This window comes from Coturnix japonica, chromosome 10 (assembly GCF_001577835.2).
Source record: "Coturnix japonica isolate 7356 chromosome 10, Coturnix japonica 2.1, whole genome shotgun sequence".
In the NCBI taxonomy this organism is placed as follows: Eukaryota; Metazoa; Chordata; class Aves; order Galliformes; family Phasianidae; genus Coturnix; species Coturnix japonica.
This window is the reverse complement of record NC_029525.1, coordinates 1329688-1354587: the sequence shown is the minus strand read 5'-3', so window position 1 is coordinate 1354587 and position 24900 is coordinate 1329688. Positions and strand designations below refer to the sequence as shown.

The following is a 24900-nucleotide window of genomic DNA, read 5'->3' as shown; positions in this document are numbered from 1 at the left end:
AAGACTACTGAGTTTACTCATGACTGTACTAATTAGTCAGCAATTATAATGATGTAAGAGCATCTGGAATCCAGACTAGCACATTTCAGTCTTTCAGTCTCTTCCATCCATCCTATCCCCATCAAACAAAGATGAGCGTTGAAAAGACAAGTATCCACAGACATGCTACAGATTGCATGGAATCCCATCACTGCACAGCACTTCTGGTACCACTGCTCAGAACCAAGTGAGTTGGGTTAACGAGTCATTAACTACTCAAGACCCCGTTTCTCTCGCTGGCAGTGGCTCTCTCTCCAGCAGAGGGCACTCAGCTCCCACATCCCCAAAATCCCACCCTTGGCGATTTGAATCTAATCTTTGGTGGGCTCAACAATATGAACAGACGTACATGTTTTAGAAAACACAGAGTTCTAATATATACTACACGTTGAATGGAAATATCTAGGAATAACTGCAAAGTTCTGCGTCACAGTACAGACATTTTCTTAACGGGAAGGTGTGTGAGATCATTCCACTAATCACACTGTGTAGGGAAATGCTGATCTCTTTGTACATTGCCTTCCCTTCCCTATGTACACACAGGATGTAGTGACAGGCTTATCTTTTTAAGAGCATACAGATATAACCACGGGTTCTTTGAGCCTTATGTTTCACACCTGCCTCAATGACCTCACTGGCTGCTAGTGAGCATGTCCTTTAACCTGCAGTCAAGATTAAGGCCCTTGTTGCTCTGCTCAAATCCTCCTTCTCACACAGAGGAAACACCTTGCAGATAATAAAGTAACCCAGGATCGGCTTTATACACAGAAGAGAGAAAATCTGCTGTCAGTGTGCACAGACAGCAACGGCTCAGGCATGGCATGCAGAGGGAGGGCTGCTGTGCTCGAATTTTATCTGTATTACAGCTCTTACCTGCAGCCTCCATGCTATGTGCTCAGAGCCACTTTGCTCTCCTGGGGTCTTTCTTTCCATAATACTTAAATTATTGTAATTAAATACTTAATAATGCTGTCTTACAACAATGTTCATGACTTTACTGTTCATACTAAGTGCAGTGTCTCCACCATTCTGCCTTTCAGAGGAATCAGACTCATTGTTTTCCTGTATAGAATGTGGGCTACAGCACCGTGTGATCAGACTCTTCCCTTGCTGACAGGTTCCAAAGGTTTGGTTCTGCATCACAGTGAATTCTGACAACAAAAGTAAAAATCATACACCGCAAACTATATGGCAATAAAATCTGCTTTAAGCAGAGGGGAAAGAACAGAAAATTGAAGTGAATTATTTCAGAAAGCCTTCGGAAATGGAATCCAAACAGAACGCTTACTGAAAGGGAACAGTAATTATTGTTTTCCATAAATGATTTATCCGACATGAAAGTGATGCAGTTACCAAGTCAAATAACAGTTTACTTCTAATGATTATGTCAGGGGAGTAATAAACAGGCTCCAAGTCTGTTCTGTGCATCTGAAATGGCAGAAAGATGACAAAGAGCTCTGGGACAGAGCCTTCTAAATAAGATCTTGACAGGCCGGGTGCATTACAGACGTATTTCTGGAGGCACATGGTTAGAACAGCGCAGGCTGATGAAGGCAAAGGTTATTGAGACATTTAAACTTTCAATTATATTTCTGGTTCAACTCCCATTCCACGCTGCAGTTACAGTTTATATCTTAATATATTTTTACTAGGTACAAAAGTAAATAATTAATCTGAGCCACTAAAGAGATCGGCAAAGATGATATTGAACCCTTGGATAGCTCCGGGCTAAATGAAGTATGGAACATGTTCACGTAGTTATGTAGATTACATTCTGCTGTTAACAAGCTATCTCCTATCTGCCTTTATAGCTCATGCAAACTGCACCTGTAATTTTGCCGTTGGCTTCAGATGGAGGCTGCCAGTTCACAATGATGGTCCGAGGCTTTCCCTCTTTGCTCACCACAGTCACATCCTTGGGAGGCGAAGTAGGAACTGCAAACAAATGGAAAACAAGCCATCAGAAACCACATTCCCCATTTCCCTGGGTGGAAGGAACCTCGGCACCATCCCTTTTTACTGGAGAAAGACACACACACAGTAATAAAACCTCTTCAAACCAATCTGCCATCCCGGTGCAGTGCTCTTACCCATTTCCTCCACTACTGTGGCAAACACCAGCTGGAGCACAGCACTGCCTTTCCATGGGAGGTCCCCCTGTTCCTAAAGCCTTTCTATTGACAGGTGCTGTGATTCATGACCCAATGAGCACAGGTGTCTTCAACATAAAACTTGTCTTTGCAGAACTGCAGCAGCTGGGATTCATGACTTCTAACACGAGTTTGTTCAGTCATCAGGAAAATTACATCAAGCTTGTGGAATAAATACATGTATACGCAGAGACATAAGAAATATCTCTACATTTTCAGGTTTACGATGAGACCAACACCTGGTAATATCAAATCTGAGTCAGTAAAGCAAATCCACCAGCGGTTTAAGAGTCACCACCTAAGAGTCCCACCTTACTGTACTGGATGTTTGCAATCTGCAAGGAAACATGCACCACAGAAGCATCTGCAATCCAGAAATATTTGGAGAACCATCATCCAAACTTTCCCCTTGTGTTTCCAGAGTGCAAGGCAGAGAGAGAGCAGGAGAGAGGGGGAACTTTCTGCTCCCAGCAGCCCCCTCCTGCTGAAAACTCAGGAAATGGCACAAACCACTGCAGTGTGAGACTGAAACCTGAGCCCTTTCTTGCTGGGAACTCAAACATCCAGCTGGGGCTTGGATTAATGGATTTCAAATGCACAGAGCCGGCCTCCGAAGGTGCATTAACCAGCTACATTTGGAACGCCACGCTATAAAAAAAACATGAGACTTTTAATTAGGTAACTTTTAGCAAAGTAAATCTGCCTCGGATATTTAATACCAGCATAGGAACATTTAGTGCTTACGCAGTGTTTTTCACATTGGAAGAGCTTTATGTGTAGTACCTATTAGGAATTAATCCGCACATCCTCTGAGCTGGCTGCCTGTTAGCTCCATGCAGAATAATAGTTGGAAACCAGGGCTGGTAAAAGCAAAGCTTAAAAATTCCTGTAATTATTGTCCTAAGGACTTAAAAGCACACTGCTCAGAAAGGATGTAAAGCACGAGCTGAGGCCCCGCTGCGAGCTGCAGCACACAAAGCAGGACCACAGCACCAGCCCTCCAGAGATCCATACAGCACACAGCAAAACCCTTACAGCAGCTACCCCAGAACTCTATTCAGCATCACACAGGGTGAGAGTCCTGTACAGCGCTGCAAGTCGTGAGTATTCAAAAATAATGAGTCACACACTCAGGAATTTGGCAAGTAATATAAATCACAAGATCTGTTATGAGAAAACATAATCGGCCTTTTTTTTTTCTCCTTTGCCTCATAGCTTTTAGCTCATGTTTGCAAGTACTCTTTACAACTGCCCCAACTAGAAAGAGACTTCTTATTTAAATAGAAAGAATGAAGCTGACAGTATCTCTCCCCCACTCCCTCACTTTCTGAGTTTCAAATTCTTTTTAAGATCTTTTTGCATGCAATATTTGCTGCTCTTAGCAAAGGGCTCTAAATGAGAGTGTGTGTGTGTTTGCCAGCACAAGTACAGGTACAGTCCTTTAGCAGTGTAAAGCAAAGTAACTGGGGGGGAAGCCAGCCTCCATGCTGGCTCCATGGCACCAAGCTTTTCTATTTCTGGGGAGTGTATTCTTGTTTCAGAGCAGCTGGATGACCTGACCGATTCTTCACATGCTTGATTTTTTTTTGCTAGATTTTAATCAGGTAGGAGAACTAGAGGGTAATTTGAATATGCTCTTTGTTGTCCTCACAGTTCAAATACACAGACCCAGCAGCACAGCAAGCAGTGGGTTTAGCAACACAAAGGCCATTTCACCCCGCGGGATGGCAGGGGCTAACAAGGGGCAGGGCCCTGCAGCAGCAGGGGAAGTACAAAGCATTGGCGGAGAAAAAGGCTCTAGGCCTCATCTGGATGTCTGAATTTCTGGTTTTGATTCATTTTCCTCATGCACTTCTTCTCTGTAATGATTACCATCATACTTCTTATACCAACTTTTAATTATTATTTGCTAAATCACTGTCTTTGTATTTGCTGTTAGCATAGTGTTTCTGAGATGTTCCAAACGTATGCTGCTTCACTCTCCTGTCTGTGAACTGTGGTTCATTATTCATTACCTCGCTGTAATTTGATGTAAATTTTTTTGCATGCAATCATCCCTTTGAATTCTGGAGTAGGCTGTTTTTTAATCAGGATTTCTGACCAAATCCCAGCAAGTATTCATCAGCATAATCATCCTAAAGGCACGCTGCTCCTCCAGCAGGATTCTGGCAGACAAGACTTGGTGCATCTCATCAGGAATGGAAGCCCTTCCCAACACACACAGATGAGTACCTAGTTCAAAAGTTGTCCCATGCGCTGTCATACTCCACGTGCTCGATCTTCGCCCTTTGGTCACCATCACGGAGAATTCATACAAGGTGTTTGGTTTTAACCCAGTCACTAAATAGCTCAAAGTGGTCGCGTTGGCCGTCTGGAAGAAAAACAAAGCATCAGTAACTCCTGAACTGAGAGCCATCCATCACCAGCTCCAGGCAGCCCTCTCTCAGGTGCGTGTTTAAAGCACCTCAGCATTGCTGCATTTCATAACCACATTCATTAATTCGCTAACATTTCTGCTCTGTCATGCAATTCATTAATCAACTGTTAATGTGTCGTTGTTTCAGCCTGAACTAAAATTTCCTTCTGCAATCAGCAAGAGAGTATATAACAGCAGCTGATTCTAAATTAAAAGAAAGAAGAAGAAAAAAATAAATAAATACAAACCAATATGAGGTCCTGGGCACACTTGTTATGCAGCAGGCTGAACCACCGACTGCTGGGGGGTGTTAATTTACAGCATTTCATTAACTGATGGAGCTAGGGAAAACAATGAAGCACGACCAACAATAGAGGCCCTTCCTGAAGCCTGCCTCATCCTCACTAAATACTGTCTACATTTTCATTACATTTTGAACACACATTCAAAGTACATATATCAACAGGAGGTACAGGTGCTGAGAGAAGTGAAGATAACGAAGCTTTAGGGTGTTTTTTTTCCAGAAAGAACTGTTGTTTGGGATCAAACATTGACAGGTGCATACAGCTCAGTGTGATCTGTAACTGCCATTAAAGGAGAAATCTCAACCTTAACATTAAACTGCCCGACAGGTGTCATACAGGACCTGAACACAAACAGAGTGTACTTGAGGCCTATGAACAGAAGAGTTCTGCATCTATCTGCATTCCTTCCCTTGACCTACGGTAATCTAAACGTGGAATAGCAGTTGTTCCAGAGTTTGACAGGGTCACACAACAACAACAACCACTTTCAGAAACTGTTTCTCGGTAATTCCTTAATTGATGAAAAGGCCACCTATAAACACACATTCCTGGAAGTCTCAAAGGATAACGCAGCCCAGACTTGGCAGAGGAAACCCTTATTTCTCAAGTGCACAATGACAGCTTTCTCGTTGCACCACGTGGAAGCTCAGAAGGCTGTCAGCCAGGCGGTACCTGAACGTGTGCTGAGCACTCTGCCTGGTCACAGGGGTGCGTTTTGCCAGTTAAGACATCACATGGGGTTGACAGACCGTAAAGATATCATAAAACTACTCAAAACCAAATCCCCCATTATCTTTAAACCTTTACTTTTACAAAACTCAGCGTCCTTTCAAAGCAAATGTGATTACGGCTGAATGGTTTGAATGCTTAAGTGCAGAGCAGGACAGTTCTATCTGTTAGTGACAAAGCCTCCCTGTGCAAGCAGGGGCCGCGTGGTCAGAGCAGCTCTTCCCCAGCTGCCCATCAGCTCTCCCCCCGGCTCTTTGCAGTGCAGCACAAGGCCATGGGGAAATAAGGGATGCTTCAGTGGAAGCTACAGAAACCTTTGGCCTGCATAGCGAAGTAGTGACATGTCCTAAGGAGAAACCTTCTCCTCGAGGCTGGCTTGATGAGCCTGCAAAGCACCCCTGTGAAACACACTGCTTCCTCTGCTCCAGGGTCTGCAGAGATCCCTAATGCCATCTCAGATTTCCATTCTGTTCTTAAGATCACAGTATAACCTCGGTACTAAACTCTGCTCACCTGCTAGGAATAAACATCATCAATACTGCTCTGTAAAATAGATTTTCTTTCATGCAGTCCTCTACGATCCACACTAAGATTTCATATTTTAGCGTATGCTTGAGAGCGCAGCCGATATAAATCACAGGTAGGACAGCCCTGCTGCACCACAAAGGCTCTTTGCGAAACACTCTGATCCACATTAGTGCAGCTACATGGCTCAAAGCACAGAGGAGGCTTTCAGCTTCTGCTCCCGTGCTGATGTGCCCCGCACTGACACGACTCCTGCACAGACTGCACACAGAAGCATGAACGTGTGCTTGGCACGCGCTGCAGCTTCCTTGGGAACTACCTGGGGGATGTCAGCAAAGAGTATGGGAGACACGTACACAGCTCTGAGTGCACTCCATCAACATGCAAATTAATGAAAAGTGGTAGATGAAAACGCCAGGTGGGACAGACGGAGCTCTGGCTACTTGAGAACGTCCTGAAGAGATCTGAGTGTGCAAGGCTGACGCAGCCAAGCAAAGGGCCTCAAAGCATGCAATGCACAGCAAAGTTACCAGGGACGGCCAGCAGCAGTTAAAGGCTTGCCCTGACTTAACAGTTACCAAAGAGCTGACTGAAACACAGCGGCACATCTGTGACATGGGTTCTGCCTGCCTCAGCGTTACCACTTGTTATTGCTCAACCAAGCAGCACAGATCGCGCCTTTGAAACAAAAGGAAAAGGCAGAAGTGAGTTCCGTAGACACCATGCTGTAGGAACTACGATGTAGGACAAATGCCGTCATACTTCTGCCCTTTGAGGCCAATGCTTTTTAAAACAAAGAATTCTGAACTATATTCCATCATTACATGTGGGTTTTTTTTGTTTCAGAGTAAAACTTGTTGGCCCCTGGCTGCCAGCACTGGGCACAGTGGGAGTACTGCATTTACCAGCTCTTAACTAATGAAACTGCAGCACTGTATAAATCACTCCCGAGACATCCTCTGCACATGCCTCGGGAATGCGGGCTCATAAATAACTCGCCTTTAGAGGAGGAACACACATACATACATCTTCTCATTTCAATCAAAAAAAAGATCTGGTTTGTAACAAGATTGCTCTCTAAGAACATAAAGGGAGCTCCACACGCTGGAGATTTTAACAGCCCTTTCCTCTGAGTCTCATTTCCAGTGTGAAACCTGCAGTCAGCACTTTTGGAGGCCTCCAAATAGCTCTGGAAATTAAAAAAGGCAACCAAGCGACTAAGATGACCCCAAACCGAAACACCCAACCCTAAATCTACTCTCCAAATCAAGGCAGGCAGCAACGCCATATCGTTACTATTAGGTATTTTGCACCCACTCCATTCCCAGAGGGATGTTTCACTAACAGCACAGTATGAACAGAAATGCTTGTAAAAGAGATTTAAAACCATAAGAATAAACATTTGCCAGTTGGAGGGGGTGCATGGATCACCACACACAGCCCGGTTCCTCTGCTAAGTGGAGAGAAGCCATTAGCAGCACGTACCTCATTGACGCATTATTGGCTCCTCTACAAGTAAGCCACACAAAGCCACCAAGTCAAAGTAAGGCAGAAAGGAGGAAACGGTCACCATGTCTGCAGCTCCACAGCAGAAAGTTGTTCTGGAAGAGCCTTCCTTCCTTCCTTCCGTTCTTTTCTTTCCTTCCTTCCCTGACTCCACTCTTGCACTCACTCATACCCCACCTCAATCTCTTGAACACAGAGACCACAAACACACCAACTTCCACTGACCCCAGGAACACCTCTCTGTTGATGCAGAAGATAAAACCAGGTGCGCACCTACACTAAGCACTACTTCTCAGCTTTAGCTCAACTCTAAGTAGAACATGAAACTTCTCATCACAATATCTCAGCCCTGTTAGTGCTGTTGAAATGCCGATACCTTGTACTTTGTGTTTGCAGGAATATTGGTTTTCCAGCGAACTGTGTAGTACCGGGCATCCGTGATCTTCTGGTTCTTTGGCAGAGAGTTGTCTGCCCAAGTGATCCGTATGGTGTCATGGCTCAGAATGGAAGCCTGAACTCCCACCGGTGGCATCATGGGAGATGGATCTGGCACTGGAGTGTATGGAGCATTAATAACAAACAAATCAACTTCGGAAGTGTCTAGGGAATTGATGGGTAAAAAGTCGTGTATAGTAATTAAAAAGGGAGAAGGTGGCATTTAATGTAAACAGAAACAAACAAAAAAAAAGGGGAAATGTGAGGTAATACAATGAAATGAGAGGTGAGGAATGGAGAAAAAGAGAGAAAAGCCAGAGTTAATAGGTGACATAAGGCTGGTAATACAATCACTGTTGCATCGTGTTCCCTCAAGACAATGATGACATATCTATGCTGTAAGTTCTGCCTCCCAGTCATTAGTACTGAATTCAATCACAGCATTAAGAACCCCAAGCATGCAGAGATTTTAATCTTGAATTTGCCTCAGAACATCCACTTGCAGAAAACAGCGTGGAGGAAGAAGAGCTGGACAACTTCTGGTGGGCAAATGCCACTCCGTAAGAGTTACTCACATCAGCTCTTAAAGAATGTTCGTGTCAGGCGCACTCCATGTGCCATGCAGATTTGCAATAAGTGAAGAAACTGCAATTCCAATGCCCTCTATCAAATCTATCAGGATTATTGCTTTTCAGCAAATTAACACAAACAGAAGTGTTAACATCTGTCCCAAAGGCCTAAATAATGCCAGCAGTCTAGCAGGGAGCACAGCGAGCCACACAGTAGTAGGAGCTTACTTGCAAACAAATTTATCTTTGTATTAATGTGTTACAAGATGAAAAACAACTAAGCCAAGAACTTGTTTAATCTAAGTTATGTCAAACTGAGAGTCAGACAAAGGAAATGCATACATCACATTCAAAATCTCAATGTAAAGACACACGCTACAAGTCCACACTTCTCCCCAATAGCACAACAAGAGCAACCCAATCCATTTGTGCTAACTTAATGGTTAACTTTTTAAATAAAAGCATCTGTAAGCTGTTGAAAGATACATTTTGTAACTGAAAAAATGAAATCATTTTCAGTTGGTTTAATGAGCAGAAGAACCACGCAGGGCAATCACTGAAACAGTAAGGCCAATCAGTTACAGAAATGGAGAGTACTTGATGACACCAAAAACCAACACTCATGCATTAGAAATAATGGCATTTTCAGCTGCTCTGCAGGAGGCAAGCTGACAGCTCTCAGCAGGGCAGAACACAAAGGGCAGCCCCTGGCCCTTACCTGAATGAGGCCTGGTCACTGCGCTCTCATAGAGAGGAATTCCTTCACCCACGTTGTTGAATGCTTTCAGAGTTATAACGTAGTGCGAGCTCGGGTCTAAAGGAACAAAAATATAGCGTGGTTTTAGTACAAACTGTTAGTGCATCCTCTTTTTTGCCTCTCTGCTTTGTTCAGTATTTTATTTCACGTATTTTCATTAAAAAATATGAAGTTTGAGCTGAGAAAGTCTCCATGCAGACCTTTTACTGTGCAATAGCTCTCCCATAGCAGACATCTGTAGTCACAGAACTACTACCTTAGGGACAGTCAAGGTAACAAAAAAACTCCTTTTCAAATGAACATTTTAGGTTGTCCACTGCAGCATTATCCAATGCCCCAATTTTAGGGAACTTCCCAGTCCTAATATTTATTTTGCTTTCAGGCTGTCTCGCCTACCACAGAGAATTCAGAGGTGGGGTTACCCTGCAGTTCTCTTTCAAAGCAGATGCCACCGTATCCTGGTGACATGTTAGCTTCTTTTTTTTGCCTGAAGCCACCTGTTCGCGGCTCCAAAAGGAAAACAAGGAAAAGCTGCTCTGTGTCAAAGTTCATGTTTGTCAGTGCTGAAGGCAATGCATGATGCTTTCAGCTCAGCAAGTTCAGGATTCTGGGGTTTTTTTTTGCTTTGCTTTTTCCTCCATCAGCAGAGAACTGGGTTCATTTCAAACTTACCAACTGTTTGATTTCCCAACTCATTGCCTTCATAGTGATAAAGATCCTCTTAGAAGACTCGCTTGCAGTTTTATATCTTCATAACATGATTAGAAAACAGCAACGTGCACTGTAGGGGAAATCTGGGCGCTGATGTTAATCTGCTTTCCTTACCTAAGTTTTCAATGGTGTAGTATCTCTGCTTATAGTCCACCTTGATCGTCTGTGCGTGAGGACTGCCGATGCCATACCCTATGGCATAGCCTCTCACCACGATGTTCTGGTTCTCAGGAGGAGTCCAGCTTACCACGATACTGGTGACAAGAGGACGGACGTGTAAGGAACTCGGAACTTCAGGAACACGGCTTTCTGTGAAAGAAAAATGATGGATTTAAAGGATTTCTCCTCAATAAAGGTAATTATATGAAGAACCATAAGCAGGTAAGGCCAAATGCAGCACTTGTACTCTGTGAATGCATTAAAATGGGTACGCTCCAAAGGAGAGAGCTTTATAGTACAAGAGAGAGCAGAGAGTCCTCTAATAAGCAGATAAAAATGAAGAACTAATACATTTTAACAGGTTACCCTGTTAAAAACAACTGACTGTCATACTGAAGAAAAGCATCAGATCTGCTCCAAGGCACTTTTCTGATATTTCTGCAGGTTCTTCCCAATTTTAATTTTTCAAAAATATGCATTCAATTTACCACATCCTGTCCACAAAGCAACCTGCTTTTAGCTCCATCATATTCCTTACTGCGGGCACTAAATAATTATCTCAAGAACACAGTCACAGCCAAAGGAAGGTGCATGAGCTCACTGCAGGACTACACAGAACGTTCCAAAGCTCAAACCATCATCACTAAAATGCACACAGCAATTTTGGCAAAGGCTTTCTGTAGTTTGTCCTGTACACACCACTGTCCTTACTGCATGCACTGACATCCTTGCCTTGCTCTTAGCTTCTCAGAAACAGGGTAACTGCTTCTGTCAGGCCGCTGGAGTCCCACTGTATGCTTACAGATAGTCCATATTTTGTGCTATAATGAGCTGAGTTCCCCACTCTAAAATAAATTCTGTTCAGAACATTCTGTTTCCTGCAGAGATTTCCTTTTAATGAAACATGCAGCATTTATCTACAAGCATTTAATAAAACACCACAGCAGTATTACCTGGGTCATAATATGCCATTGGCCTGCTTGTCAAGGGAGATGATGGTATCCAGCTGACACAGCTAATCATTTAAAGTTTACCTCTCTTTAATGCAGAAAAACTACAGAATTGTACAGAAGAGATCAGTGCACAGAAGCCACTGTACTGGGGATAAACTTTATACAAATCTTTAACAGACTCTGTGTATGGGCTGTTAAAGGGTTAAAGCTATGGGCTGTCCCTCTGTGGTGGGACCTGCACCAGCCCTGCAGAACGACATGGCCCCACCAGCACAGAGCCATAATGGTCTGTTCCTCTTGGCACTGACGGCACTATAAAGTTCATTATACTCTACTTAAATTCAAAAGCAGAGTGGAGAGGAATGAAATGTATGCACATATATTGAACCTGAGAAATTAAACATGAGCTGTAAATATGCTCCCTGTTATTAAATATACACACATGAGCTTATTAGAGAAAGGAAAGCAAAACATCCACATCTCCTTCAGTCAGGGGAACAAGAGGTTTCTCAAGCTGCAAGGCTGTGTCACATCCAGTTAGAGGATGACAGCCACACACACAAGTGATTTCATCTCTAAAAGGCAAATTCTAAATAGCTACAGGAACTGAAGTCTACAGTTAGCATTAGTTTCTCTGCTGCTCCTGATTAAGCAACAGAGAGGAAAAGAAAGAGGACAAATATTGAGTTGAGCATCAACTTTGCATAACACAAAGATTGAAAAATGGGCTCTCCAAGGGGCAGAGCAGCTGACTGCTGAAGCAATCTTCCAACAGCACAGAGCAAACATTGGATTCCTTTTACAATTCCATCTTCCAGCTGCTGCCACAACTGAATCTCCAGCCACACGGAGGTGACGGACATTACTGGCACCCTGCACCATTAATTCAGATAGAATGACCTCGAGCTCCTTCCTAACACTGCAAAGAGAGAGACTGGCACGCAAGAAGTAGAATGTAACTTGTCTATGACAAAACCAATCAAATGCTTGTGCAGAATGGGACCGGGCTACCCAGCATCACCAGGAACACACAAGTACTTCCTTAGAGATCTGTTTCATTCTTTGAAAACAGCCCTTCTCTGCTGCAATTTCAATTACTTGTAGCCAACTTCTAGCAGATGCTGACAGATTTACTCATTTGAATTCTGTGACGATCAGGTTCCCGCTTGCCATTTATTCTTGTGTTGTTAAATACCAAACAGAGGTCAACATTTTTCAGAGAACTCGTTCTACTTTTATTGGTAACCTCTGTGAGGTTCTGTGCACCGCATTCCACAGATTTATGGCTTTGGTAGAGAAGTCGTTGTCTCTGATGGAGGATCTGGTCTATATCAGTTGAGCAGCACTGAAAATAAAAATCAATCCTTTTTTTTCTAATCATTGAATCATGGACTCTTTAGAGTGGGAAGGGACCTCTAAAAGCCATCTAGTCCAACTCCCCTGCAATGAACAGGGACATCCACAGCTGTAACGGTACAAGTTAATACGGATCAAATGCCCTCTTTAGAAATTATAAGGAAATCAAAAATAGAGGAAAAATATTTCAATAAAGCAGAACCAAGGAAACTCACACAGTGGTGATGTAGCAAAGCCCTACAGGTAAAAGCGATGCTTCCCACCATTCCTTTCCTACCGTGGCATCTCTCTGGTGTTCAAAGTTTGCATTTAGACCCCAGCTCTGCAGCCCTCGTGCAGACACCGTGCAGGCTCTATGCTGCAGTCAGCAGGCCCACAAGTCAGCCACTGCATCGCTGAATACAAAATCACCACCTTCAGAACTTTGAGGCATGTGCCGATTGTTTCATTAGCATAATTTAGGTGCTCCAGAAATGCATAATCACTATTTTGCTTCCCTCAAGGAAAACAGTCCTCCTACCTGCACCTCGTAGCGTGTGAACATCTTCATGATTAACGAGGTGAGTTTTATTACAATATAAAATTCAAGGCGTTATTATTAGATAAATCTTATCTTGTAGTATTGTTTAAATATCGAACTGCTGGCACCAGCATTCAAAATTGGGTTTCTCTTAATAGCAAAAACATACTGATAACATACAGTTCTCAAAAGTGTAGAAGCAGAATTTATGCGTAAGCTACTTTATTGACTTGGTAAGAATTTCATGATAGAAAAAGAAATTAATTCCCCTTAATCATAAATAAAACACACAGCAACATTAGAAAACATTCAAACAACTCAATAAAACCACCTTTTCCTTTTAATAAAGCAGTCAAACTCTACCGTCCCCTGGCCTCAGTGTCACAAATACCTCCACACTTTAATATCTTACCATCCAGATCGCTCTCAAATGTTTCTGCTGACACCCAGTCAGTAGCTGGTCCGGTGCCGTTCACAGTCATGGCAGCTATTCGGAAGTTGTACTCTGTGCCTCGTTCAAGACCTAGGAGATTAAGAGCAGCCCAGGTGTCACAACAGCAATCCCAACCATGAGCACAGGAATCACAGTTCCCAATTAAAGTACAGGTATAACCTGATAGTTAGAAAACTTTTCACCCCAACAGTGCCACTTGAGCACATCACCAGTAACTCCAGATGCTAAACTCGTAACTAAAGACGCTAACTCATCCCTCCAGTAAGGAAGCTGACACTGCTTACAGTGTAGAGCTAAACCACAACCAGGGCACCAGAGCTGGCACACTCCACTAGACCATCCCCATAGGCCACAGGCAGGTACTGCAGGGTTCCATCTACAGCCAGCTTTAATTTCTAATTAAAAAAGTAATAGAGGAGAACCACCCACACCCATAACTAAGCACAGACGTATAGTGAAGACAGCAACTGACCAGAATGTGCCACGAGTTTGTTTACGGTATGCAAGAGTGCATAATCAATAATCAAAACAATATGAAAATGTGCTCAAATTTTATACATAGACTGTCTTAAACAGGCCTTGTTGCTGCTAAAACAGTCAGTGCTCAGCTCCAACCCTAGGAGGAAACAAACTCACTGAGTCACAGGTGGAGCTTCCGAGAACACAGCACAAAGCACTTTCTGAGCTGCCTAATTGCTTTGTAAGAGGCACAGCTTGACCAGCTGTTCATGACCAAAATGTAGTCTTGCTCCTCTCATTATGCCCTGTTACTGCTACACCAAATTGTTGTTCTAGCAATAATTTATCATTTATACTAAGTACTGTACTAGGCTGAATTTCTGAAACGTACAAAAATAAAGAGGGGATAAATTATCACATCATTGCCAGAGAGAAGGACAAAGGCTGACATATAAGAACCTAGGTGGGATGACTTGTACAGATGTCTGCAAGAAGTTCACACGACTCTGAATCAGGTTTGTTAGTGAGCACTGCAAGAGACAGAGCACACATACAGTCTGCCCACGAGCAAACAGGTGAGCTTGCAAACATCCAGATGCCATTTCTTTGGCATCTTTATCCATACTTTTCATTTCTGCCACTCAGGCAACACAGTGAGCTCAGGACCATCCACTTCATGCAATCTCTACTTTTATATAAAGGTCTGAAAAGAGTTTATCTGGTCTGCTTAGAAAACCAAAGGCAGTATTAGGGCTAGAGAACAGCTCACTGGACTTGGGCTACCAGACTGCCTCGGGCTGTCCAAGGCTTTGACAGAGCAAATGATCTCTTACCTTCGATTAGCTGGAAAAGCTGGGTCCCCCCGACGCTCTCTGTCACATCACTCTTACGGGACACTTTGCGGTAGCGAATTTTGTAGCCGATGATTTGCCCGCTGTGTGTCCCTGCAGGAGGAGGCTGCCAGTGCAGCATGATGCTCTGCGGGAGGCAAAAGGTCTAATTACAAACTTGTTGTCTGCTGCGCAGCCAGAAAAACTACGCAAGTGCTCATGCTTGATGAAACACGGGATAGAAAAACACGCACACAGATACACGGTGTTTTCATGGATGTAAGACACTTGCTATCCATAAACAGTACAACAAAAAAAGAATCACAAGAATCACAGCTCAGCAGCAACACAGGCCACTCAGGTCATACAGGTGCCTATGGAAGTTCAAGTCAAAGCGCTTCAATCCCTGCTGGACCTTCTGATTCCAATTTCACAAAAGGCCCCTTGGGCTTCCCTTTCATTTTCTTTGGGTTATAGGAAGATGTGGTTTCTATAGGAGCTCTCCTTAGGAACTGGGATTTTCTCCAAAGGGTGTGAGATACCTGAACAGTGGTTTGTGTGCACAAAGCTGCTGGTTTTTGATCATACAGGAAGCAATGAAGGTATTGGGAAAGGAGTTTAGAAAGAGAAGAGGGTTTTTTTTTTAAACCTTCAATCATAATCACCAAAGTCACAGTGGCTAAGGATATAATTTTCCCTTCTAAAGGGCCCAAGACATTGTAAGCATGCATATGTGTGCATAAACCGTAAATAACAGTTAATCACCAGAAACACACTCAGGTGCTGGTGCTTCAGGCTTCTATGCCCAATTATAGCCCTCTCACAACTGAGCCTCCATGCTTTGCCTCATTGTCACTGCCTCTGCTGCATCCCATTATGCACAATCCACAATTGGACAGGAGTTTCTAATGCTTCGCATCCCACATTCAGATAGCCCCCTGCTGGGCCCCTCATACACAAACAGCTGAAAAGCAGCACGGCAGGGGGAAGGCCCCAAGCAGCTCTACATTCTGGCTGATCAGACACCCGGCCTTTCTTTTACCCATTACCAGCAGCAAGTTCTCCCCAGCTTACCTTGGAATTCCGCACCTCCAGTGTTAGATTCTGCGGTGCAGCACTGGGAACTAGAAACATAAAATTAATTACAGCTGAAAAATTGCCATATAATATATCCCATACTCTATTTTCATATACAACAACTGTCTGCTATCATTCATTAAGAAATTACAGACCATTCTGGTCTAAGACCCCATATAAAATAATTTAGAATTTCTACAGGAAGTACTTTTGGACACATAGCGACTTTTCAGCTTGGGAGGGTGACTTAAATGTGGAGAAGAAATGAATGAGGGAGAATACAACAAAGGTGTATGAAAAGTGGGACAGAGAAGGCTGATGGAGACCAATTATTTGTTACTTTACACAGCTCTAGGCAATGCTAACAGAGCAGGTCCAAAATGGGCTGAAAGAGAAGGATCTTTCACAGAAAGTTGATTTGACACTGGCTCAACAAGGATGCTGAGAGAAGACCCTAGGCTTGGTTTTGGTCTGATTGTTCTCGTGAATAATCAAACTTCGGTATAAAAAAACCCAAAAGCTAATTACGTCTGATCGTCCTACAATTGTTCACATATCTCTATTTGCTCACACTGCCTCCTTACTTGGCTTACAGAAAACGCTGTTACCACTTCCTGCTTTCAGGACTATATACAAACCATTTAATAAAATCTATGCTGGAGTCCAAACAAAGACGTGCAACATTTTTCCAGATGACCACAATTAAAATAAAAACACTCCGAAGGCACGAATCTGTTCATATGGAACAAATACTAGAGAAGCTAAAAGACAATTTGGAGTTGCAGGGTTCAAAATAATCGTGTTTCTGGCCACTCTTAAGGCTTTGTAGGCCCAATAACCCACGAAATAAACTTCTGATGGTGAAATTAAGGACAGCATTGTTTTGCAATTAGAACACCAGATGCATTTGTAGGTGTATTAATTTTCCTTCTCTCCATTTGGACAGCCTCAGGGGGAGCTTTTAGCATGCGTGGCCATATGCAGCAATCACATTATTAAGAAAACAGGGCAGCACTGAACAAAAACCTAAGAAGTTTTTCTGGTTAAAAATCCGCTTAAATGAAATTACCAAGTAATTCCTGCAAAAAGGCTTGGAATAAAGCAGCTTACCATCTGACAGCGTCCGCACAACAACATCTTGGGTAGAGACGCCAGGGCCGTGTTTATTGTAAGCCACCACTCGGAAACTATACTCAGTGTACTTCTTTAATCCAGTGATGGTGTAGGAGAGTCCTGCTACATCAACATCCTGTCCAAAAGCAAACATGCATAAGAGTCAAGGTCAGAATCAGGTCTGTAGTTGTCATAAACGTCTCGGGCTCAGAACAGTAATACTCAAAGTCAAAAGCAGGGAGGACAGCACTCTGCAGAACAGCAGATGTAACCCACAGCCACGTGCAGCCAGGGCTTGCACAGATGGCAGCAGGGTGCTTGCAAGAGGAAGTTTGACATATTTGGTTTAAATCACAACATAGACACAGGTTCTGCAAATGACAAGGGATGTGGTGAACTTGCCTACTAATAGAAATGACTGCTGCATTTTTAACAGTGGGAAGCAAAATAAGAGAGTTTTATCTGAAGAATACACATTTTTACTTAAAAACTGATGTTAAAAAAAACTTATTTAAAATGCTAACAAACTAAGGGGGGGTTATTTGAGGCCGGAGACACATTTACAAGCTATCATGTGGGAAATTAAATGACTGGGTTTAGCTCTCCCAAAGCTGTGATTATTTCTTAGGTAGCACCTTGCACTCGAACTGAGCGCGCTGGATTCTCCCAGCAGAATCCTAACAAAGTGTAATTAATTAGACACTCACCAGTATCAAAATACCAATCACTGGATCAATGCACTCAAGAAGTGAGAGTAATTTAGATTCAGGAACAGACTAAAATCAGCAGTTATCCTACTTTACTAAAGTAAAAGCAGCCAGCCTATAAAAGCGATGCAGGTATTCATTATTTGATTCTTCAGTTTATTCCTCACGATATGATGGACATCCCCAAATGCCACTTGATGCTGAATATTTAAGTAAGCCATCACCTAAAAACTGCTTCAATTCTTATGCAAATACTGCAAAAACATTCATGCTGAATGACAAAGCAGTTTTTTAACAGACTGGATATTTAATTTTAAATGTTTCTGCATTCTGGGCTAAAGGCTTCAGCATGTCAGAAAAACAAACTCTTGGCAAGGTGTTTCTAGAAACATAAAGTAAAAGCACAATAAAGGAAAAAATGCTGGCACTGTATAACACACAGAATAGCCCCACTCCATACCTGCTCGCTGTCCTGCCCCTTCTCCATGTAGTAGAGCTTGTAGTTCTGGATTTCCCCATTGCCAGACAATGGTTTTTCCCACGTGACGGTGACAGAGGTGGGGGAGCTGGCGTATGCTCGGATATTGGGTGCTGGACCAGGCAGCTGAACTGCAATGGAAGCAGGAAACTGTCATCACCAAGCCCAGCTATTGCATTTCAGCAGCTAAATATTTCAGCATCAACTTTACAAGTAATGACAACTGAAAGCGTTCTTCTATGGCAAAATTTAGAGAAGTTAACAAGGCATGACTTACGAGTTAAGAGTGAGCATAAAGCATGCTCACACAAAGCATGCAACAAGGCAGCCCAGAACATCAGTTTTAAAATCAGGTCTGCAAGTGCAACTTTTAAGAGTATCACCTTATTCAGGGAAAGGCCGTGAAAGGAAAAAAGTCAATCCCAAAGCAGAGAGGGCTTGGTGTATTTGCACTTACCCTCGGGCTGTGTGGCCACCTTCAGTGGTGCTGAGCTCTCTCCATGGCCGTGCTTATTCTGAGCCACAACTCTGAAGACATAAACTGTTTCTGGCATTAGGTTTTGGATCATCACTTGTGTCTCTCCAGGACGACTGGTGTTTTCAACACGTTCCCTTTGGGAAACAAAAAGATCAGGCATGGAAGCGGCCGTTGGTTAGTGAGAGGGTTTTGAGCAGATATATAAAGGAATTGGGTGCTACTGGGAACAAAGCTGACATGTATCCTGTCTGAATGCATCTGATGCATTAATGACGTTATTTACACCATGCTGACTACACAAAACCAGTAATGTGCCAAAATTGCTGGTGACAAACAGCTTCCAGTTTTGTAACTTGTCTTTAGAGAAAATACTCGCTGAAGTAAAAGAGTAATTTATGTTCAGCATCACCAAATTCGAAGCAGTTTCATTGTTATTCTGCTAACAGCGTGCCATTACTCATCGTGACAGTCTATCCTACTGTTCTGAAGCCACAAGAAAAAATATTTAAGAATCGTACACAGACACTGAGGAGATTTAAGGCATTTCTGTTAACATTGCGGGGTTGCTTTTGGTGTATTTTCTCAAGAGGTTGCTTTATGATTTTCTTTTCCCTCCAAACTTTACTTAGTTCCTCCCTAATATTTAGATTCTTTAAAAACATCCCGAGGCCCTGACTCACATCCAGCCCTGCACACAGCTGGGGCACTGCTGCTATTACCACCCAAGTCGTGGAGTCAACACAAGGCAACACCTGCCCACGGCCCCTGCACGAGTGGGGATCGCTGAGAGTGACTTCAGGAAACCCCACTGCTCTGTAGCAAGCCCAAGCCTGAGAAGAAGATTAATTATCAACTAACTACAACCTTTATTTCCACCACCTTGCTGCTGTCACGTGAACCTTCCCACAGCTATCACTGGGTAGGGCCGGCTATGGATTGTTCTGGCTTGGAACACAGCTATCTACTCCTGCAAAATGGAAATAACAGCAGTACTGGGGGGAGGGGGGGGGGGGGGGGAGAACAACAGAAAAAAAGAAAACGGAAAGAAAGAAATGAAGAACTTCACCATGGGGAAATAAAAGGGAAACGCGAACGGTTTGAATACAAACATTCCCCTTTTGTCTGACAGACTTCGGTTAGCTCTACAGCAGAGGGCAGACGATTCTCGTCCCAACGATTAACTGCTATTAAATCATTTTTAATGCAGAAGTCTGGGCAAAATTATTCCACAGTCTCCCCTTTCTTACCTTCCAGCCATTATGGTTTAGATTACAGCACGGAAATACAATGCCCTGTTCCCCAGTTTTAATTTATTTCTTTTTAAATCAACTACTAAGGTTGATTTAACACAACTGGGTTTAAAACACTTGGAAAACACTGCTCATTTCTGCACTATTATACTGCATCTATACAGAAGGAAACAATATCCTAACTGTAACTAAAAAGCTGTCCAAACACATTTTCTAGAATATTCTCCTTCATGAAAGTTGAGCTAAAATGGCGTTGCATAAACAGCCTAATTTATTTCAGATTTCTTTAATTGCCATCTTTGAATGAGCAGCATCACTACATTAGAATTAAAACGGTCTACAAAAGATTTCATTTAACATTACAGGGTATTTTTGCAAGTAAGAAGCTGGCAGAGAAGCCAGAGACACACTATAGAGATATCATACCCACTACAAAATGAAAGGGGGGGGAAGAGAAAAAGATAAATATTTTCCCTCGCTAACTTTTCCAGTTACAGCTGGAGCAAAATGTTTGCTTGAAAATGCATTTTCAAATGGATAGTTTCCTTTAAGACGTGCCTCAGATATAATGAAGGCATTTGAAAACCCCAGAATAAGTGCTAACTGATTCACAGCTGTGGAACAGCATTCATCTCCCATTGACATGCAAAATACATTGCATTTTCTGCCTCGAGTGTAAATGCACTCACTGATTTTATCAGAAAAATGTCAGCAATCCAAGGTTATTATTTAAAATTACCAAAAAATAAAAATAAAAAAATCCACCCAAATTATTTTTAATGGAAACACAACATTTATCAAAAAATAAATAGACATGCCAAAGTATTGCAATTTTCAGTAATAAGTAGGGACCGTGCCTTCCCTCACAACAGTTAAAAATATGGTGAGATTAATCTAATTAAGTGCTTCATGAATCTCTCCTTTATGCCCTTTCCTAGGAAGCCTTGAGCACCTTTTATGAGCTCTGATGCATTTTGGTTGGCAGAACAGGTAACAAAACAGATGGTCTATAGGAATATCTATATTACCAGACAGAACCTTATGGCTGTTCTAACTCATGCCTGTTTAATCCTCAATTAAAGAGCTTTGTAAACTAGAATTAAGGTTTACAGTAGCTGTCACGCACTTAGGGGAAAAAAGCTACAGCTCACATCCAGAAACAAGGGTTCAACTGGAATAGTAAAGCCTGAAGTTATGCTTAGAGAACAAAAACCTTTGGGGAAGGACAGGGGTGAGCAGCACGACTGCACACAAGCAAGCTCTGCTATCTGTAGCTTGCTAAGCCAAACCGGAGTTATCGTCTTGTATATTCTCACTCCTCCTCAACAGACATCAAAAATGGCCTGACCAGCCTGAATCACTTCAAAAGTAATAACCAGAAGAACTGGCATTTCTGCTGCAGTTCCTCCTTTCCTACTGCTAACACTCTTTTTCAGAGCTCAACTTGAAGTCCACATTTTCTTTGCAAGCAGATGCTGAGTTGAAAATGGGAAATATCTCTGTGCTATGGCCTAAGGATGGCTCCTGAAGGCACTGGTGGAGGAAAGCTGATGTGTGGCACAGGAGGACCCTAAGGATGATGTGGGAAAACCCAACTCCAAGGAAGTCCAAAATGCAAAGATAAATAACCCCTTCTTGAGCTGTCATGCATCTCTAATTTCACTGAGTGGGCAAAAACCAAGAGGGATGTAACAGCAGAGTCCAAGGCCCGGTCTCTCCTGGAGCCACCAGGTACTAGGGGGACTGCTGTGCCTCATGGTGCCAAGATGACTCTACAGCCCCTCAGAGATGAATAAGAGATGTCAGAATATCTAACTAAGCTGTTCCACATCCTATGTTCTTCTTAAATGTTTTAAAAGCCCAGTGTAAAAGGGAAGTCAATCCAGTGGCCCAGAGTTTGATCACTGTTCAAAATCAAGTGAAGAAGAGGTAACACTTAGGTTATTAATGGGATCTGGTAATGAAAGTGGTACATGTAGGCACAAACACAGGACTTTTAGTAAACAGGATATATGCACTTAGAACTATAGCAGAAATATATGATCGTGTGTAATTCAAGGACCACCTTGCAATCATTTAAGCGTTTTTATGATGCTGAGAATGATCAAAAGGTTGTACATCCAGATCTGGCATGAAAACGTTCTGGTTTCACAGGGCCTATTTATGTGGGACATTCTCACCTATTTTTTGAGTCAGTAACAAAGCTGTATTTACAGAGGGCCCAAACAATTGAGCAAAACTTACCAGGTAAGAAGAAAACAGAGCATTTGTGAAAGATTAAACCACGTCTGGGTTTTCCAGTTGTTTTAATACCTACCTCTGCCTTTAAATTCCAAGTAAAAATTCCACATGCTTTTAAAATTATAATCTCTATGCAGTTGGTTTCTGTTGGTTTTGTGCCTATCCTTAAAGCAATATGTGATAATGTAAACCTAGCTGTACATCTAACAGCACTGCCCCCATACAATGCACACAAAAAAATTGCTAAGAAGCTAATACTGGAAAATACCTAAAAAAATAGGGATTTCTTTGGAACGCTGAGTGCAAAGCATCAGTAATTTACTGAGTGCACACAGTTCAGGGCTGGGAGTGGACAAAACCATCCCAGCTACGGAGGATTTTTCTCAGTCTTCTATCTCAGGTGCTGAGGTACAGAAGCTGACAGAACCAGCAAGCCAAAAACATCAGTGGTCCATTCTCTGCACTTCAAGAGGGGTTAATACCACTTCAAATACAATTAACACTTGGGTTACTCTGAGACAGGACTTTAAATGTGCCCTAAAATTCAATGGAGAGTTATTTCTAACCTCCCAGTTAGAAGGAAGCACTCAGCTCAAGTTTAGCTGAATTCTTCTCATACGCACTGTATCACGCTCAATTATTTGCTTAATTCAGCTTAATAGCTCCCAAATTCATGCCCTAATGAACTGACACTGGCAAGCTGTCAGCACCATCAGGTCACATCTAATCTGATGGAGATGAGGCAAACATCACCCATGCCAGGTGTAGCACAGAAGGAAGCCAAGTAGTACAAGTTTCTCATTCTCAAGCATTATTATTTTTAATTTTATCATTCTCATTGTCTAAACACAAGTCTCATGTCATAACTTCACAGTATTTTTGTGCTAATATGTGAAATGTGTGATATTAGCACAGCACAAGACATACAATACGCAGCTAGAAAATAATGAATACGTGCCAATGAATGGCTTCCCGAGCCTGCTTTGAACCCTGACCCAGAAGGGCACTAGTGCAAACAAAGCTTTCACTGCAGTCAATGAGCCACCTGCTTACATATAAGCACCAGCTTCAGCACTTTGCTGTGCAAACTTTCTGTGGGGTACATTACCTGAACCCCAGAGGGCTGTTTGGCTACTGCTGGCAGTGGCAATTTCTGCAGCCTGTCCTGTCATCCCCTGATTTACTCGCCACAAGCAGTGGGAAGCCTTTGTTCTGCACACTGCTTCTGAAACAACTCGGATATTCCCCAGATTTCTGTAGTCCTGCATATAGTCAGTGATGCACTTTGTCTTTTCCAAACGTAAGACCCAGTGCAGGGAGGGGCAGGAAGCAAATTCCAGCAAATTACTTTCTTAACAGCTCAGTGGGGAGAGCAGTCAAAACCAGAAATGTCGGCCGCTGCCACTTTTCCTGTCTCCAATAGGAATGAATATTACCAACATCAGGAAGCAGCAGAAAACCAACATCTGTGAGGCACTGAAAATGTTACTAATTGCCTCGACAAGAAAACTATCCATGGAATTAATAAAATAGCTGAGAAAAGAAATGCTCCGAATGGGAGCGTGTTTTGTATTCTTTCCACATGACTTTGCTATCTTTGAGCCTCACCCTGTAGTCAGTAAGCAGATAATTTCCTTTTGACTAATAAATCTGATAATCAAGCTAATTTGTATTTAATTAAGCACCACTTAAAATGATTGTTAGCTCCAACTTCTTGAGTCTTATCACAATTTGAAGCCATTCTGAGCCCATCAAGATCTGAACCCATCAGTAAGAGAAAGGGTAGACTGGCCTAAACCTTTCACAGGGATTCCTAGATGGGAATCATCTAACTGACAGCCACTTGACTCCACAATCAAACTACATCTGAAGGTTTTAAAGCAGAAGCTGGCAGTGTCAGTGATGCTAAAGAGGTACTACAGTCTACCCTTGCTCTTGGCTTAATGGTCTGCTGAAAGCATGTAGCAACTGCTGGCAGTCAACCAAAAATAGGCACATACTTGTAAGAGCATGTCTTTACCTGTTGATACCCTCCTTGGTGTAGAAGATTGAATAGGTGAGGTTGTCTCCCTGCGGGTCTGACACCGGCGTCCGCCACGTCAGCCTGATGAAGCGAGTGGAGACGAGGGTGGCCACGACGTCCCGAGGGGCTGTAGGCAGTGGTCCCGTTGTAGCTGGTGCTAGATGGTCATTAGTGGCACTGGTCAGTGAAGTGGGAGGTAATGTTGGGATGGCAACATCTTGTCATGTGCAAACATTGGGGAATATGAAGGGCAAACATCACCACGGTTTAAAAAAAGAAAACAGGGAAAAAACAAAAGAAATAAACAAAACCACGATGGGAAACAAAACAAAATGAACACACACAAAAAAGGCCATTAAACTGAAGGCTGACATGCAGGCAAAGGTAACTACTGGAAACTAATGGGAAGTATTAAAGGACACGTCACTGTCGAGCAGGCAGACCAAATCTCCATTGTAATGGAAGTGGCAAGGGAGAGGGAAGGGTGAAGGCTGAGGATAAAATATGGCCTCGTCAGAGGACATACTGGCAGCACACAATATTTTCATGCCTTTGTAAACCAGATGTAATACCAAGCATTTTCAAATAATAAAGCAACCAGTGTCATTTAGTCAAGAACACATCCAGACCCCATTTTCTACTTTTTCATTAACATGCAGA

The 24900-nt window shown here is 42.7% G+C and overlaps 1 protein-coding gene across 8 annotated transcripts in view; it reads right to left on the bottom strand.

Annotated features, from left to right (window-relative positions):
* The window catches only part of NEO1 (neogenin 1), a 165513-nt gene that overhangs the window by 20553 nt on the left and 120060 nt on the right, over positions 1-24900 (bottom strand). For 4 of the 8 annotated variants that reach the window (XM_015872354.2, XM_015872359.2, XM_032446783.1 and 1 more), the window contains exons 8-19: positions 24238-24457; positions 18706-18860; positions 18231-18379; positions 17061-17199; positions 15948-15997; positions 14877-15021; positions 13543-13653; positions 10257-10451; positions 9393-9488; positions 8047-8270; positions 4422-4560; positions 1867-1974 (exon numbers count right to left, since the gene is read on the bottom strand). In XM_015872354.2, coding sequence (XP_015727840.1) covers positions 1867-1974; positions 4422-4560; positions 8047-8270; positions 9393-9488; positions 10257-10451; positions 13543-13653; positions 14877-15021; positions 15948-15997; positions 17061-17199; positions 18231-18379; positions 18706-18860; positions 24238-24457 — 1731 coding nt within the window. The remainder of the gene's footprint in view (positions 1-1866; positions 1975-4421; positions 4561-8046; positions 8271-9392; positions 9489-10256; positions 10452-13542; positions 13654-14876; positions 15022-15947; positions 15998-17060; positions 17200-18230; positions 18380-18705; positions 18861-24237; positions 24458-24900) is intronic. The other 4 variants (XM_015872357.2, XM_015872360.2, XM_015872358.1 and 1 more) reach the window with 2 other exon arrangements.